The following is a 19,117-nucleotide window of genomic DNA, read 5'->3' on the forward strand; positions in this document are numbered from 1 at the left end:
GGGATGGCGCGGCATGGCCCGTTAACGAGACTCATTCATTGATGGAGTTTTCGAGCATCAGCTTGAAGGGAGATGAAAGATCTATTTATGGATGGTTGGTTCCCCTTGGAGAAGGAATTCCTGGAAGTTTGTTCTTCGGTTAGTTGAAACTATTTATCTTTTCAAGTCAAGATTGACCTGGGATCGATCTTTGCGGGAGTCGACGAACTGAGCATATTTTTTTCTTGAACTCCTTCAATATCCAGGAGATATTAAGAAATAGTAATAACTAGGTATTAGGTGCCTTACTGAGAAAAACTTTGTCTACTTCAAAACAATCCCCGGCACTATTTTTTCCTCCCTTCGAAAAACATAATCTTCAGCAAAACAAGCTCTCAAAGTTATCCCATTCTCGATGTAATCCTCTTTGGAACGGGTGCCAAATCTGTTGCCATCGATAAGAGGGGCTTTAGATTCAATTTTCCCGTCATGCTGCAACTAAAGAGCTCCTAGTCAAGTGTACTCCCAAACGACAACTAATCCTCTTGTTCCATGCTACCCGGTTTAGTTATTTTGGCATGCAGGCATACTGTAGTTTCGCCGCGGAGGAAATATTATTTTGTTTATCAATTTCCCTAATGTGTTTTAAATGTAGGTGGAATCAATCGTGGAGGCAGGTTGCACGAAAAAAATCGCTTAGATTTACATACAGGTGAAATTGTAGGGTTGTTGCCAAGAGGAGAAGGATCAGCGAACAACAAAGTTGTTCATCTATGCCAAAGAAAAAAAAACAGTACGCCACCAAGAAGTGTTGCCAGCAACGGTGCACGCTCTATCGATGGAAGATTGTTTTTCACACGATAAGTGAATCTAGCTCGAAGTTGTGAGGCGAAAGTGCATGAAGCATGGCACTATTTTGCAACGGATTGGAAGAACATGTGAGCAACCATTACCAATTGAAACTCGTGCACACCTTTTCGAAAAGAAGAACTAGAAGGAGCTTATAGATGTGACGATATCTCTACCTGTTAAGAGGTGGATCCAAAGAAAAGCTCTGGTGTTTTGTTGTTTTTTATGGACAATTTTTTTGGATCGTTAGGGGAAATATACCTATTCTAATCAAACACCTATCTTCGCCATGTGTAAAGTTTGTCGCTCAATTAAAGCTCCGTTTCACGATATTTCAAAATGTTACAAAAGAATTGTCACTTGATAATTGAATCGATAATCGAATTATAATATTTTTAAAATTATTTCCTTGTTAGAAGAAGCTGATGTTCTTTGATGAACTCTGGATATTCAATGAAACTTTGGATAATCGAAACAACGCATAATCGAGACGTCGGACAATGGAGAAAAATACTGTTAAAAACGTTACTCAATCCACCTTTAAATGGTTCGTGCCTTTTAAGATCTTCCGCTTACAAAGCGGACAGCGTAACCATTCGGTCAAGCATGCTGCCTGATGAATCTGTACATATCTAAGGATCCGTTCTGAAACATGAAGAGAATCTCTAAATTTCATATTACAGAAAATTTATTAAATCTACTTTACGGAAAAAGTGAGTTCTCGAAATCGTGAATTGTGTTCATGAATTTGAGAACCACGAGGTGGTGCAAATGCACTATACTCATGATTAAAGTCCTTCGTATTTCTGATATTCATGAACACAATTCACTATTAAAGGAATTGTTTTTTTCTGTGTACGAAGATTTCTATTCAATTCAATAATGATTTATGTTAGAAGCAGACGACTTAAACTTAAAATGTTGCCAAGCACAAAGCGGCTTGTTAAACGTTTTTCTCGTAACACCGCGATGATTTACGGGTGCCACGATATCTCGAAATTGGATGGACCAAATTAGATGAAATTTGTGGTGAAGATTCTCAAGACACCGTGTGCACCCTGATTTTGAAATTTTGTTGTCTTTTTAAATACAAGAATCAAAAACTGAATATATTTTTATCGTTTTTTAAACATTTGTTTGAAAATTCGGCCTTCGTCATTAAACGAGACTTTTAAAATCAAAAAATCAAAACCATCCACATTAACGACCCCCGGGTCTTTTGTGGTTTCTATTGCAAGTTTCTGCTCGAACCTAGGAGTCCGAAGGCTTGAATGGGGAGAACACTCAAACCTCTTTTTACTCCAAGGAACCTTCCACCCCAGTGTTTGAACTGACGACCTTTGGATTGCGAGTCCAACCGCCGTCAGCGATTCCACCGGAGTAGGCTTGGTTTGGTGTGTTGTTTGTACTTATGGCATGGAGACAACTCCTACACCTGGAATGACTTAACGGCCTAACAACCAAGGCCGGGACCGACATTTTACTTCCTTATCCGATGAAAGGTAACTCACTTTTAAAAGGAGTATTTACCAAAATTTTGAGCCCATTTGGTCAAAGCACTGCTGAGATTAATAAAAAGCTATATCTCAGCAATAAGACAACCAAATATCTTCAAATTTGATTTGTTTTAGAATTGAATCGATTTCTTTGCGGTCCCATTTTTTATGAATGTGGTTCACGTTTTTGCGACGTTTTTGCCTTTCTTACTAAAGAAAGGTATAGGTTTTACTTTAAGCCAGGACGTCATTTCCAGCTTCGTAAATATGTCGATTCAGCATGAATTTTAAACCGAAAAATCTCTAAAAAATCACACTGCATCGATTTTTGACGCTCTATCGATTCACCTTGATAGAACTCGTCTATCTCGAACCCTCGAATTTTGAGAAAATAAATTCCGTGGAGGTCGAGTGATGTTCGTATGTGGTAAAATTTTGCTAAATTTTGTGTCGCGCCGTTCTCAGCTCCCATAAATCCGATTTCGATTCTCCTAAATGCAGATGAAAGCTAGTGTGCTGAACCTGGGCGAGTTGCCGCGCAAATTTCGAATGATCCATCTGTTTTCGGATGCGGCCAGACTTTTCCAGAAAATACACAGTTTTCAAATGAAAATATGGTCAAAATTTTTCATTTTCATACCTTTTATTTATCTCAAAAATTGCATTTTTCGAGCCCTACAACCTCCCAAATTTTCATCCAGATTCATAATATGGTTCTGGAGTTAGAGCCGTTTGTTTGACCTACCATAAGAAACAAAATCCCTAAAAAAAGGTAAAAGCCCACCTGGTGACCTTCGCCAACATTTTTCATTTCTGATTTTATTCGAAATTTCTTGCTACATTCATAGTACAGACCATGAGTGAGCATCTGAAACAAATTCGACATCGATCGGCAATCCCGATCAATTTTCAGATCGATTTACTTTTTGCCTTTCTTACTAAAGAAAGGTATAGGTTTTACTTTAAGCCAGGACGTCATTTCCAGCTTCGTAAATATGTCGATTCAGCATGAATTTTAAACCGAAAAATCTCTAAAAAATCACACTGCATCGATTTTCGACGCTTCGTCGCCAAGTCGACAAGTTGTCAAGTTGAGCTTCGAATACTGGCGCGAGAATGCTGGAGCATATGTTTCGGCTCGGCTTATACTCGTTCGTAGTAGCTTGTCTACCGATGTTTCCTTCAACATGTAAGATATCGTAGCTTTTTGGTTTCTTTTGCTCTGTCCGTTTTTGCATAACTGTCCAATGTTTATGCAAAAACTTTTTTGACATAGGACATTCATCCGGGTACAATCAATTTGTTTCCCGTGTGCTCCTAAAATCGCCTTTAAGTAGGCTTCATTTGTCGTGTCGTTTTATTTAACAGAGTTCATTGGATTCCAATAGGAGCTTTCGAAGCTTCTAAGCTTTATATCGTTTTCAAAGTTTTCAATGCTCGCGACGCCAATGGCTATCTACCAAAGGTATTGCGATTCAGTGTGTAGTGGTGCGGTTGTAAAAATATCTATCTCTGACTCTCTCACTTTCGTAGACGCTGAATGGCAAGCTTCCCACTGTGCGGTTAACTCGGTTTTGCTTTTCGCCTGCTTTGTTCGGTTTTTGGGCTCGTACCAAAACTAGAAAACCAAAACCGCGGTGTGTGTCGTCACTTGCGCATTGGAAGCTAAGAATTTGTACGATTAAAAATTTTAGATAGGTGAAAATTGCATTTTCAATTTCTTTTAGAAAACACATCATTAATAATACCTTGCTTTCATCATAAGATTTTTTGTATCAAGTCGATGTTGTGAATTGAGATATGTTATATTCTTTAGTAAGAAAGGCTCTATCTCACCCCTGGTGGGATTAAATCGGGTTTTTTGTGGGAATGCTATATAGGTTTATTTTATTTGTGTTTCTAAAATGTTACAAGATAATAATAGTAGTTTATGCAACAAGTTGCAAAAAGAAGATTTTTTCAGCACGAGTTGTACATTTATCCAACGAGGTTTACCGAGTTGGATAAATACGACGAGTGCTGAAAAAATCAATTTTTGCAACGAGTTGCTTACAACATTTTTTGCAATTTCGAAAAACGCTTCTCTAATGGAATTTTATGTCAAACATTAATGCGGTTAGTAATTTCATCGTTCAAAAAAAAAAAAATTACAATGTTACTTTTCGATACTTGTGTTGAAAAGTTCAACTTTTCAGCACCCATTTCAGTGCTGAAAAGTAGAACTTTTCAGCACTGTTATTGAAAGGTAATAATTTTAAATTCTGTTATTTTTGGTAGGGAAAAGTAGGCCGTTTCGTTTCTCCAGAACCCGAGCATGGGTAAATAACAAGGGAAATGCGTAATAATACCTTTCTCTGGTATCAATACCAAATTTTGGTATTCCTGGACCCTTTAAAATTTGTCTTAAGGATTATGCAAGAGCAAAATGTGGTATCATACCAATTTAAGGTATTGTTTTGATATTGCAAAATTGCAGAATTTGTCAATGATCGAACACCACATTTTGGTATTCTTTTGGTATTACAGTATTTTATCAAATTCCTCTGCAACTATGGAAAAATTTTGACCAATTTTGACAAAATAATTAATTTTGCGCTAAAATGATGTCTCAAAGCGAATGCTTTCATTCAAAACCGGAAATTTCAAACTTTATTTTAAACATTTTTGATATACCCCCTACAGAAATGACTTGAAATTGTGGAAAATTGTCTAAGTCAGGATGGCACATTTTGGTATTATTTTGGTATTAAAGTGTTTTATCAAATTCCTCTGAAACTATGGGAAAATTTTGACCAGTTTTGACAAAATAATTAATTTTGCGCTAAAATGATGTCTCAAAGCGAATGCTTTCATTGAAAACCGAAAATTTCAAACTTTATTTTAAACATTTTTGATATACCCCCTACAGAAATGACTTGAAATTGTGGAAAATTTTCTAAGTCAGGATGGCACATTTTGGTATTATTTGAATATTAAAAGGTTTCATCAATTTTCTCTGAAACTATGGGAAATTTGTTAAAAAAAATTTACGAGTTAATTAATTTTGCGCTAAAATGACTTGAAACCCAAAAATGTTAAAGATGATTTAAAAAATTAGTGTGATATACCCACTAATATTTTTTTCAAAAACGTTGAAATATCTCTAAGTTGGGATAACCAAATACTTTGAAAAACGAGCCAATCGACAGATTAATGAATTTTGGTGAATTTCAATTCAGTTTCATTTTAATAATACTTATTTTTCAATCTTGTTATTTTTCAGAAGCTTCAAGAACTTCAAGCACAGGCCGTTCATCAATGACAAATGCATTCGGTGTGGTGAAGAATATCACTAAGAACAACATGGAATCATCAGGTGAGTAGATTTGGCTGTTGCATATGAATAATTTCCGTTTTTTCACTAACTGCAACTGCTGCACTAAAAATGGTATGAAAATACCAAATTTTGGTATTACTTGTTCAAATACCAGCGACCATAATGTGCTCTTGGTTGCCCAGTAATAGATGGTAAAATACCATGAAATCATACCAAAATCATGCATGTGAAAGACCACAGAAATACCAAAATATGATTTTCCAAGGGCGCGGGAATACCTAAAAATTAAACCATGGCAATACCAAGTTTTGGTATTCAAGCAATGTTCAAAAATCCAGAAGACCTCAACTTGGTATTGAAATGGTTTTATTTTGAGGTATTATTTTACCCTTGGAATAACATGGTTTGGTATTGTTGTGCCCTTACACATACAAGATTTTGGTATGATTTCATGGTATTTTACCATCTATTACTGGGCAACCAAGGGCACATTTTGGTCGCTGTTATTTGCCCAAGTAATACCAAAATTTGGTATTCCCGTGTTATTTACCCCTGCTCGGGAAGGACAGGAAAAGTTGTCAGTTTCACAGTGAGATTGCGGAAATACTCTCTCCGAATTCCATTTCTCGAATCAAAATTTTAGCAACCTATCATTATGCACCATTTTTCAAGCCAATCTTCACAACGTTTCCGATGTCAAAACAATCATAAATAATGACAATCACAAATCGACCGCAAAACGCCTCAAAAGTTCATAATTCAGAAAAAAACGCACCTTCAAGTGCCGAAAGCATAACAAGAAATGCAAAATAACTTCCACATTGCATCCGCAAAAGTACCAGCTTCCAATCAATTGCCGGCGAAGATCTTTCCTTTAAAGCAAACCGTAATTGTAAGAATGAAGAAAAAACGCGCAGATGATTTATTGACCCAAAAGTCTGGCCCGAGAGCGACTCTTTGAGTTGTTATTATTATGCAGCCGCGAATCAACGCATCCATTCATCGTTGGGTTTTTTTCCCTTCTGTTCACATTATTAATGTTTGCTGTTCGTTTGTTAGCATCTTCTTTTTACTTTGTCTCAGCGGTTTCGATTTTTGTTTTGGTTCCACCCTGTTTTGCCGGTTAACCCTTTGTTGACTTCTTCGTTTTTTGATCTCCTTTTTTCCGATTCAAGATTTGTGGAAAACAGTGCTGAAAAGAATACTACTTTTAGTGTATTATTTTTTTTATTATCAAAAAACTTTGTAAATTTTCATTTCCAACTGCGTTTAACTATGTGTGATTTGTATTTTAATTGTACCGCATCAGTAAAGCAAGGGTTAGTTGCACTTCTTCGGCAGCTCGTTTATTCCACCGGCAGGCACCACACCAATTAGTCACGGCTCCAGATGAGGCGCGAAGAAACGAATCGTCTTCGTTGGCGATGGCCGGTGATCTTTGACGCTGCTCGTCTTCTTCCGTTGTTGAGTTTTTGATTCTTTTTTTTTTTGCTTTATTTAAATCGCGATCAGTATTTAACGCTTTATGAATGGAACTGACTGGCTAGGGGTTTGTGCGTTTGCATACATTATTTAGCTTGCTTATTAAACGGTGATTGATGCTGGAGCTGCTTGGCTTTTTTGTGGCCGATTTTGGGGTTTTAGAGGGATTTTTAATAACTGTCGTTGATCGTCTTTAAATTACTCTCAATAATGGAGAAATCATTAGTGAGATAACTGAAGGTGATGTTAAATCCAAAACAATTCAACTGGTTTCAAACAATTTCAAGTCAACTTCCGTTGCAGTGGAACTCGAACCATAAAATGGGAAACTCAAAACCCACCAAGGACAACCCTGACCTAACTCAAAAACGCATCAAGCGTTTCAAAACGATAACTGCGTCAAAGCCAGGCTGCACAAAAACGCTTGAAAGTGAAACATGAGCAACCATATGGTGGCATGTTTTGTTCTTCTCATCGTAAATTTGTCACAAGACATGTCAAACGATGACTGTCATGGTACGGACGGCTGATGGGTCTTTGAGACAGCACAAGTGCCGAACCGAAAATGGTGTCCCAGCAAGGGAGATGAATTTGGCCAAAGAGATGAGAAGACTTGGAAGTGATTTTTAAGGGTTGAGCAGCAAAGAACTCGTGATTGAATTTAAAATTAGACTGTTTGGAAAATGAATGGTTGATGAATAGATATGGGCATTATTGCGAATAGTTGAAGAATCCAAACACCGTTTTGAGAGCAGCTTATTTCAATCAGCTTCAAAGCTGTAATTTATTCAAATTTAGTACTATTCAGGGTAAATGTAAGGGTTTACAAAATTTTAGCGGTAAAATAACACATTTTTTCAGAAATTAAAAAAAATGCTCATTCCCAGATGTAATATCACCAAGAATTTTTTTAACTTGTAGAATAGCAAATCTAAAGTCTGATTCGACAAAAAGTTGATAATTCTTGCTAAATTTTAATTTGCAAAAGAGCAACTCTCTACGAAATCGGCCGATTTCGACCATTTTTATTTTTTGTATTTTTTTATTTGACTTAAACTTTGTGGGGGCCTTCCCTATGATCAAAGATGCTATTTTGTGTCATTGGTTCACCCATACAAGTCTCCATACAATTTTGGCTGCTGTCCATACAAAAATGGTATGTAAATATTCAAACAGCTGTAACTTTTGAGTGAATTTTCTGATCAATTTGGTGTCTTCGGCAAAGTTGTAGGTATTGTTGAGGACTTTTGAGAAAAAATATGTACACGGAAAAAAAATTGCAGAGTTTTTTGTCAACTTTTTTTCACTAAAACACAATTTCACAATTTTTTGATTTTCGAGTTTTTTTGATATGTTTTAGGGGACAAAAATCCGCAACTTTTGAGCCATAGAGAAACATGGTCAAAAAATCTGCCGCCGAGTTATGAATTTTTGAAAAAATAGTGATTTTTGGAAAAAATCGAAGTTTCATGCAAAAACAAGTTTGACATAATATTTTAATGCAAAATTGAATTTGCAATCGAAAAGTACTCTACAGATTTTTTGATAAAGGGCTCCGTTTTCAAGATATAGCCACCGAAAGTTTGATTTTAGCGAAATATTTGAAGTTTTTCAATTTTTAAAAATAGTGACCATTTATAAAAATATTTTTTTTTAAAAAGTTCAGAAAATTTGCTATAAAATTGTCAAAGAGACATTGAAGATTGGACCTTGGGTTTCTGAGATAGAGCCGCTTTAAAAAAAAGAAACGCGAAAATTGAAGTTTTCTTAATCTCACCAAAATAACCCACCATTTTCTAATGACGATATCTCAGCAACTAATGGTCTGATTATCAATGTTAATAAAGAAACATTTGTGAAATTTTCCGATCTTTTCGAAAAAAATACTTTGAAATTTTCAAAATCAAGACTAACATTTTAAAAGGGCCAAACATTGAATATTACGCCCATTTAAAATGCTAGTCTTGATTCAAAAATGTTCAATGTATTAACATTGAAAATCGGACCATTAGCTGCTGAGATATCGTCATTAGAAAATGGTGGGTTGTTTTGGTGATATTAAGAAAACTTCAATTTTCGTGTTTCTTTTTCTTAAAGCGGCTCTATCTCAGCAACCCGAGGTCCAATCTTTAATGACTCTTAGACAATTTTATAGCAAGTTTTCTGAACTTTTCAAAAACAATATTTTTAGAAATGGTCACTCATGGTCACTATTTTTAAAAAATGAAAAAATGCAAATATTTCGCTAAAATCAAACTTTCGGTGGCTATATCTTGAAAACGAAGCCCTTTACCAAAAAATCTGTAGAGTACTTTTCGATTGCAAATTCAATTTTGTATTAAAAAATTATGTTAAACTTGTTTTTGCATAAAACTTCGATTTTTTCCAAAAAAAAATCATCAGAAAAATCACTCAAAAGTTACAGCTGTTTGAATATTTACATACCATTTTTGTATGGACAGCAGCCAAAATTGTATGTAGACTTGTATGACGCAAAATAGCATATTTGGTCATAGGGAAGGCCCCCACAAAGTTTAAGTCAAATCAAAAAATACAAATAAAATCCATTTCCGGTTTTGGTAGAGAATTGCTCAATACAACATTTAATGTTTTATTAAAACCACACAGAAAAAAAATGTGTAAATTTGGAACGTGTAATTTTGGAAGGTTGAGTATTACCTCTTTTATGATGTAAATTATTAAATGATGTAATTATGATGTAATTTTACCAAAAGCGACATTACAACAGAAAAGTGGTAAAATTACACAGTTTTTCTGACATAAAAGATGTGCCCCTTCCAGATGTAATTTTACCATGATTTTTTCTGTGCATATATTTAAAAAAAACAATTTTCTTTGAAATTTGTTTCAGCGTTTCAGCAGAAATCATTTATGTGAATACAAAGAGACGAGTTCTACACAGTAAAAAATTATGTAAATTGGGAAGGTTGAATATTCTATGTTTTCTGATGTAATTTTACCTCAATTTAGACTGAAAATGCGACATTACAACAGAAAAGTGGTTAAATTACACATTTTCAGTGGTAAAATTACACTTTTTTTTTGACAAAAAAGACGTGAAAATGAAAATTTTGTTTGTTGGAACTTTAAAAAAAACTCCAGAGTTTTTCCTTTTAATATTACTTGCATATACTGCATCAGTCTTCTGTTCTCGGAGTCGACAATAGGACACTCGAAGTACTTATTTGAACTGCATAATTTTCAATAGGAACTTATGGGACCCCAAGTAGGATCGAATAAGACCAAAACGGACAAAATCTGGTCTGCCAGTGGCGAGATAATCGAGTTACAATTGTTTGATTAACATCCCACCACACAAAGAGACATTGAGGAATGCAAAACAGGAATTGGAATTTTAACTTTCAGTGATAATGATTGTATTGAATATTTTTAAAATTGTTCGTAATTATGTTCAGTAATTGAACGTTGAATCAAATAAGTTCAACCTTAATCAGTAAAAACATTCTAAATTGTGCGATGAACTTAAGTGATGAATTCGTATAATTTTGTATTGCGAGCATTGTGAACTTCTCAGTTTATATGTGATTGATCCAGCATTTCGTAACACTGTTTGTCATGTTAGTTAACTAAAACGTCAATCTTGAGAAATCAATCAAAGCTTACGTCTCTTTTCTACTCCAAAACGTTTTCAAATCATGACTTGGGATATGCAACACAGCTAACGAAAGCATTCCGTAGCTCTCAAGATGACACCGATAGTTTGTTGGCCCATCGAAAGCTACACCTTCGTGCAGAGGGCCTTGTTTGCACTTTTCACTCGAGCTGTTCCATGTCAACATTTCACCAACATCTCGGACCCCTCTCATCGACTGCAGCTTCATCGGCGCAAATGATCTTGTGGATGCTGCAGAGTTTCAACACATGGACATGGACCCGTGCTGGACTAAACTCGATGACGATGCTGGATAATTATTATTCATAACATTGACAGTTGGAAGCGGCGTTGTGCGTCTTGCCTGGGATCGCAAATTGAAGGGAGAAGGCATCTTCAATCTGGCACGTTTCGACGAAACGGCAGTCTGGGGGAACGTGTGAGAATTGACATGTGGGACTAATTTCCTCCGTCATTATCATATCTAGCGATGCGCACACGGCTCTGTAATGGGCTGACTTGAACGGTGGCGAAACTTCTACGGGTTGATATAGTTTTCCGTGGATTCGCAGTCTTCATGGATGTAGTTGGAAGAATTTCTTTCCAGCTTAATTATTCGCGTTATTCATGCCCTATTCCATTAGTTTAATCCAGCATGAAAAGTTGAGCATGTCCGCAATAAACACATTTAAATCTTCAGGCTTCATCCCTGTTCCTTCATCATCTGTCCACGATCCCAGCGCATTCCCCTGTTTGTTGACGTTACAATTTGATGTGAGTCTGTGTGTGTTATGTTTGTCCCTTCTCGGTTCGTAAGTGCGTGCACATGGCAACATATGCACTTGCACGCAAACACGTTCCACGGGAAAGTTGCACCTGATATGTTTTGGAGGGCTTCAGCTTTAGTGTTTACAGTTTAATTCATCTTCAAACATATAATTTAGCGGGGCTTTTGCGACTTCTATTCGGATCTGTGGAGGACTGGCGTAACGTTCAGAAATGTTTAAATTATTTATTTCTCATCTAATTTTATTGTCAAAGCGGCACAATATTAAAAATAGTAAACAGTTTTTCAGTAAGCCGTTTCACCCTTTCTGAATGTTCTGCGTGGGATAAGAAATGAGCTTTCCTTTCCGAGGGAGTACACCTGATAAAGGCAAATAGACTGTTTAGTGTTTATCTAGTTTTATTATTTGTTGCTCTTGTGAATTTACACGCACAGTTGGCAGGTAAACATATGAAAATATGCCCTCTTCCGCAAGTGGAATAATTGAGAAGGTAAACAGTGACGAGCCCCTCGACTTTATGAGCAGATAACGTGGCAAATAAGGTCCTAAAGCCCTTTGTAAATTTATATGTACAACGGAAAAAACACGATTAAAAACCAAAAACAAAACAAATTCAGGGATCCCATAATCCTCAAAATAAAGAGGTACATATTGTATTACAATATGGATAATTAAAAAACAGTCCATAGAGTTATCTCCGTGCGCATGTATTGTGTGTACGTACACGATGGATTTTTAGGTTAAAATTTGTACCCGCCAGCAAAAACAAACGGTAAGCTAGTGTGCGTGAGATCGGGCTTAGATAGCTCTATAGTCCCTTCTCTCTGCCATAGATATGGCAATCAGCCGCCATTTTGGATATCATATTCCCAGATCACTTTGTTGTATGTTTGGGATCACACTTGGGCTCAACAACTCAAAATGAGACAACAAAAAAAAAAAAAATCCATCACTATCCAAAAGGAAATTTTCCTAAGAACTTCGGTGAATTTTAAATTTCAATGTTTTCAATGGTTGTGCATTTTCAGCAATGTTTAACTAAAATGTAATCATTTACCATTTGTTTCGTGATAAGGCAGCGATGTGAAACTTGTGCCCTTCCACGCTGAACTTTGGTTGAACGTGTTCATGGCACTCCCAGATCAACAGCATGTTGTCAACGCTTGCTGCAATTAACTCAACACCATTAATAACCCCAAAATATGTCTTTTTCATGGTTTTGCTTTATTTCATCTTAAAAATGAAAACATAATCAATAAATTAATGTGAAGGGATTTTACGAGGAGAACGGGGTTTAAGGTACGCGCTGTAACAGTCTTTCTTCGAAGGGATGTACACCATTTAGTGGTGAGCAACGATGGTCTTGGTGGCCAGAGGAGCCGAGTACGAGGCAATAGCTGGCTGAGCAATGACGGTCTTGGTGGCAATGGCCGGCTGCTGGACGATGGTCTTGGTCACAGCTGGGGCGGCGTAGGCGGCGATGGCAGGTTGGGCAACAACGGTCTTGGCGGCGATGACTGGGGCAGCCAGCGCTTCCTTGCGGACGACGGCGTTGAATCCATGGATGGGATCGGCGGTGTAATCGACGATGCGACGAGTTCCGTCGGCTTCAACCAGCGAGTAAGATCCCTCGACGACATCTCCGTGACGGGTCTCGTGCTGCTCCTTCTGGTCTCCGGTCAGCTGGTCAGAGATTCCGTACGAGAAAGAGTACTCTGGGTTCGGGTCGTACTCATCGGCAACGACGGTTTTGGCCAGAGCCGGAGCGGCAACAATGGTCTTGGCCACTGGGGCAGCGTAGGACAGCGTTCGGGCGATTGGTGCCGAATACGACAGAGCCGGGGCGGCGGCGTAGGTTGCCAAAGCCGGGCTGGAGATGACTCCGGCACGGGCCACGGCCACCAGGGCAAGGAAGACCACAAACTGCAGGATGAGTACAATATTAGCTTCACAAAAAATTAAAAAAATCTTCCCCGAGAAACATACCTTGAAAGCCATTGTGATTAGGACGGGTTGGGATAGGACAGCGAAGCTGTTGTTCACGGTACAAAACAAACGATCGAACTGTACCTTCAGCAAACCCGCGGGAACAATTTATACCGGTCAAATATTCTGAACGTTCCGGTTTTTTACACATCGTCTCGTCAGACGGACTCGATTTCAGGGTCAACGGGAAACCCATCGGGAAAAGGGCCTTGAAAAAAGTGTCACTTTCGTAGCCGTTTGGGCGATTGAAACTGGAACCGTCTTCAAAAAAAATCGGAACATTGCGGGGGAACCAGAGCGTTAAAAATTGTAGCAAGGAAGGAGAAAAGGAAAAAAAATGTCGTGAAATTAAATGGTGCCACTTTTCGAGTAAACGTGGAAGACCTTTCTATAGCAACGCATGGTTGGATTTCGCGTTTTTGAACCGGCCAATGTGCCATGACATTTTGGGATGGAACATTATTCTCAGTCGAGTGCTGTGGGGGCAAAAAATTGATATTCTTGTAGGTCAGGATTACCGAACAGCACCATTATTTTTGTGGTTTAATCTGTTTTAAAGTTAACACAAAATAGAACAATAAAACATGGTTTTTGCTCGTATGAGAAAATTGTGATCTAATTATATAATTGTAATTAAAATTCACAAAATCATAACCGTCAAAAAATTATTAAATATACAAAATCATGAACACATATGAAAAATCTTTAAAAAGTTAATTTTCAATTAATTGATTAATGTGAACCGAAATTAAATCGATGAAAATGTACATAATTTGAATAAGTTTTCATGTTGTTAAATTTTCTATGTTAATTAATAATAAGAACTCTACGTCCACTTGATAAAATGCTCCACTCGCCAAGAGGCCCCATTTTGTCATCACGCTTGTTCCACCATCCAACTGACCTCGACTCAGAACCCGGCGCAATGTTGGGGTAGGTTCGTCGGTGTACTTTCACTTTTCTGATGACATCCTGACCAACATTTCTGAAGAAGGAAGCTGGCAACGCCAACGCCACCAGTCTGGATTCAGGTTCCACCGGATCCGATCACCAGATGAACTTGAGTCGAGTCTCGTTTCATGGCGATGTTGCGTAACGTTTGGACCGATCAGCTTGGCAACAGAACAGGCTTGGGCGTATTGGTCAAGGTCTTTCTGGATGCAGCGGGTCCAGAATCTGGTGCAATTACTTGCTGTGGGAACTTGGTCGGTCAGTTTGCAAAGGGAGTATAAATTGGGCGCGACAGTTTCGGTTAAGGCACAGTTCGATCGCTTGTTTAGTACTGTGAACAACCAGCTCTGTCTCCAATTTCAAGCAAAATGGCATTCAAGGTAAGTGTTAAACGTGCAGATTATGGCGTGGGAAACGAAAGTGACTAAATTGGATCGTATTTTTGCAGTTTGTGACCTTCCTCGCCCTGGTGGCCGTTGCCCAAGCCGGAGTCATCTCCAGCCCAGCCCTGTCGTACGCCGCTGCCCCAGCCCTGTCCTACGCCGCTCCAGTGGCCAAGACCGTGTCTTATGCTGCCCCCGCCCAGTACGCCTATGCCGCCCCAGTGGCCAAGACCATTGTTGCTGCCCCGGCTCTGACCAAGACCGTTGTCGCCGATGAGTACGACCCGAACCCAGAGTACTCTTTCTCGTACGGAATCTCCGACCATCTGACCGGAGATCAGAAAGAACAGCACGAGACCCGTCACGGAGATGTTGTCGAGGGATCTTACTCGCTGGTTGAAGCCGACGGAACTCGACGCATCGTCGATTACACCGCTGACCCACACAACGGATTCAACGCCGTCGTCCGCAAGGAAGCCCTGGCCGTCAAGGCTGTCGCCGCTGCCCCAGTTGTTGCCGCCAAGGCCGTCTATGCCCAGCCCGCCTACACTTCCTACGCCGCCCCAGCTGTGACCAAGACCATCGTCCAGCAGCCAGCTTATGCCACCTATGCCGCCCCAGTGGCCAAGGCCGTCTATGCTCAGCCAGCTTACACTTCGTACTCGGCTCCTCTGGCCACCAAGACCATCGTGTCCCAGCCAGCTTATGCCTCGTACGCCGCCCCAGCCCTGTATCACCACTAAGCTACTTTCCCTTTCCCTTGTGAACAAGTTATTGTTACAAACTGTTACGACTGAATGAAAATAGAAACAGCTAAAAATTAATGCAAATATGTTTATTTTATTATTTAAATTTGTTCACCTCTAACGGTTCAGGCTGTCAGGCGTTTCGAATAATCAGGAGCATAATTTGTTTTTTATAAAACTTTAAAATTTTAATTTATTTGTACATGCAATTAACTGAAATCAATTTAAAGTGCATTCTCCTTGCATTAATTATCATTTTTGACAAGTTTGAGTTAATTTAAAAAAAATGTGTTTTTGTAAAATTCCGTTGTGCAAAAAGTTTTAATTCCGCAAAAAAATCTTTAAAACATAGAACTTATGGTTGCAAACCGACTGAACTTACTGTATTAAGCATTTTCCATGCTTTTTGCATTGAAATGTTGAATTACTGGCATGTCATTTCATTTTTTATATTTTTTTCCAAACCTCTCCTCCTCCCGCTCCGACCACGGTCAGAGCCGAGGGACAAAAACTTTAAAAAATATTTGCATCAGCCTCAGAAGCTTTACATCAATATTTTACTCAAGATATGAAGTCTTACCAGAAAGTGGTCGAAATCGATTTAGAATTATTTCCAAACTCTGCAATCGTTACCTGAAAAGAAAATTAAGTTTATTTTAGTGTTGTGTGATTATTTATCATCATTGTGTGATTTCAAATTATATTTTATTTTCTGTAAAAGGCTGGAGTAAGCATTTTCAGCTGAAAACGCTCTTGAAAAGCTGCTATCGCGCGTCACAGCTAGCCCTAGGGTGCATCACTCAACATTGAGTACATCATGATAATTCATGTTTTCCTCCTAAACTGTACGAAAACCTCCCAAAAAAAATCATAGACATGCTTTTTTTCAATAAGTGAGGAACAACCCCACAAAAAAAAGTAATAAATAAATTATAATCAAATAAAAACGAATTTCTATTATTTTCTAATAACTTTTCTATAGGACGTAACCTTGCTTGTTTTTTCCCCCAAGGTAACGCCCAAATTCGGCATTCAGTACCTATGTGTATGGATTTATTCTTATTTTGTTATAAGGTGTAATCATGGTTTCACTTGTGTAATCATATTGCTGCTGTAATTAAAATGAGCTTAATTAACTTTTATATGATACTAAATAATTAAATAAAAGCAGGCATGATTTGAGCACCTCTGTTTTGAAATAAAAACAAGTAATTCAATTTGTTGATTGCTTTGAAAATTAATGTTTTATTCTTTTCGTGCCATCGAGTTCTTATCAATTTAGGGAACACAGTCAACAAACAGTCGATAACAGTTGATCAGTCTATTGCTTAGTGGTACAGAGCTGGGGCGGCGTACGAGGCATAAGCTGGCTGGGACACGATGGTCTTGGTGGCCAGAGGGGCGGCGTACGAGGCATAAGCTGGCTGGGACACGATGGTCTTGGTGGCCAGAGGAGCGGCGTACGAGGTGTAAGCTGGCTGAGCATAGACGGCCTTGGCCACTGGGGCGGCATAGGTGGCATAAGCTGGCTGCTGGACGATGGTCTTGGTCACAGCTGGGGCGGCGTAGGAAGTGTAGGCGGGCTGGGCATAGACGGCCTTGGCAATGGCGGGCTGAGCGATCACGGTCTTGGCGGCAATAACTTGGGCAGCGAGTCCTTCCTTGCGGACGACGGCGTTGAATCCGTTGTGTGGATCAGCAGTGTAATCAACGATGCGGCGGGTTCCGTCAGCTTCAACCAGCGAGTAAGATCCCTGGACGACATCTCCGTTGCGGGTCTCGTGCTGTTCCTTCTGGTCTCCGGTCAGTTTGTCGGAGATTCCGTACGAGAAAGAATACTGAGGGTTCGGGTCGTACTCATCAGCGACAACGGTCTTAGTCAGGGCCGGGGCAGCAACAATGGTCTTGGCCACTGGGGCAGCATAGGCGTACTGGGCGGGAGCAGCATAGGACACGGTCTTGGCCACTGGAGCGGCGTAGGACAGGGCTGGGGCAGCGGCGTACGACAGAGCCGGAGCAGCAGCGTAGGACAGAGCCGGGCTGGAGATGACTCCGGCGCGGGCAACGGCCACCAGGGCGAGGAAGGTCACAAACTGTTGAAATGAATCATTCATGTTACAAGTGTCAACAAACGCCCCAATCACGAACGCCGCCTCGACTTCTTACCTTGAATGCCATTTTTTCCGTTCCAAGGCAGTTGTTCACTAAACAATGATGCTGATCAAACTGTGCTTAAGCCAAATCGATTCCTCCAATTTATAGCAACTGGTTTGACACTCTCCGGCAGTGCCAAAAGTCGAGCAACAGCAGCAGCGCTGGCAATCAGAATCTCGTTACTCGCACGAGTTTCGCTTTAACTGTTTCACCGACTTGTTCCGGTTTTTTGCTGCTACTTGGTATTATCCTTTCCAGTCCTCAAATGCCAACCAAAAGTTCGTTTGTACAATTTTATCACTTAGTCGTCATGAGTTAAAAACAGTTCTACTTTAAGGAGAAGGAAGAAGTAGGAGCTTTTGCATTAAATATTTCAACCCGTTACTAATTTCAGTCCTGATTTTTTTTCTTTTTTTTTCAAGTTAATTTACATTAAAACTGAAACACATGAAAATAAAAGGATCGATTCAGGAATAATGATTTCTGGGTGTATGCTCCGTACGGATTGAAAGGGTTAAAGGTGCTGGTTGGCCTTGGTAAATGGAAGCATTCTACCGGGACTGGTAAAGGTCACGGTAGGAAGAGCTTTTTTTTTCCTTTCTTGTAATCGTTTCTGGAATAATGTGCGTGATATTGTGTTGACCTTTGCACACCGAATTAATTCTGATCTGGTAAATTTTGAACAGCAACACAAAGGTGTTTTTTTTTTAAATTTTATTATATATTTGTTTTTTATTCTAGTATGATATGTTCATAATTTGCAATATAAATATAAAGCAAAACAATGTAAATGAGACAATTTGTCATGTATATTGTTTCGCTTGAATTGATCAAATGAGATCAAATTATAGCTTCTTTAATTGATATTTAAATCTAAAATAAAATACGTTGAATGCGAAATTCCTGGATGAACCAAATTTAACCTTTAAAATTGTCGTGTACGTGCACGCAATACATGCGTACGTAGATAAAATTGGCTTTTATTAAAATCTCGTTTTACTCTAACATTTTGATTTCAAGAACAAGACTGCGATTTATATTCTGTTTCTTAAAAAAATACAAACTGATGTAATATTTATCATGCAATCATAGCATATCAGGATAATATCAGCAGCTTTTTTCCAAGTCCTACTCTTAAAATTGATCCAGAACATTTATTGTTTTTGTTATTATTAAGCTTCATCCATCATGCAAAGATATTGCATCATGCTTCAGTGTTGTTGATTCAACCTGCATCGAGAACATAATCCTTCGTGAAACAAGTTGCTAAAAAATCGTGATGCAATCGGCCGATTCAATTTTGCAACAACAGTTATTTGATTATTCGTTCTAAAAAAAAGTGTGTCCGAAAGC

At 38.6% G+C, this 19,117-nt stretch overlaps 3 protein-coding genes across 6 annotated transcripts in view; 1 reads left to right on the forward strand and 2 right to left on the reverse strand.

Moving 5' to 3' along the window:
• Window positions 1-19,117, reverse strand: part of LOC120426163 (papilin) — a 127,551-nt gene that overhangs the window by 35,778 nt on the left and 72,656 nt on the right. The window lies entirely within an intron of this gene.
• On the reverse strand, window positions 12,762-17,935 carry LOC120426149 (uncharacterized). The gene is made up of 5 exons (XM_052706032.1): window positions 17,777-17,935; window positions 16,949-17,703; window positions 15,023-15,623; window positions 13,531-13,614; window positions 12,762-13,467 (listed from the first exon to the last, which is right to left on the reverse strand). The coding sequence occupies exons 1-5, from the start codon at window positions 17,786-17,788 to the stop codon at window positions 12,886-12,888; spliced, it is 2,034 nt and encodes a 677-aa protein (XP_052561992.1). The 5' UTR covers window positions 17,789-17,935; the 3' UTR covers window positions 12,762-12,885.
• LOC128092467 (cuticle protein-like) lies at window positions 14,706-15,688 on the forward strand. Its single transcript, XM_052706336.1, has 2 exons — window positions 14,706-14,861; window positions 14,930-15,688. The coding sequence occupies exons 1-2, from the start codon at window positions 14,850-14,852 to the stop codon at window positions 15,605-15,607; spliced, it is 690 nt and encodes a 229-aa protein (XP_052562296.1). The 5' UTR covers window positions 14,706-14,849; the 3' UTR covers window positions 15,608-15,688.

This window comes from Culex pipiens, chromosome 1 (genome assembly GCF_016801865.2).
Source record: "Culex pipiens pallens isolate TS chromosome 1, TS_CPP_V2, whole genome shotgun sequence".
NCBI classification, from domain to species: domain Eukaryota; kingdom Metazoa; phylum Arthropoda; class Insecta; order Diptera; family Culicidae; genus Culex; species Culex pipiens.

Excerpts from the sequence above, each read along its gene's own strand:
- LOC120426149 (XM_052706032.1), bottom strand. Across the intron at positions 15,624-16,948 it reads TCGTACGCCGCCCCAGCTCT|GGAAAGGGAAAGTAGCTTAG; the intron begins GTACCACTAAGC and ends CTTGTTCACAAG. Across the intron at positions 13,615-15,022 it reads GTCTTGGCCACTGGAGCGGC|GTACAGTTCGATCGTTTGTT; the intron begins GTAGGACAGGGC and ends GGTTTGCTGAAG.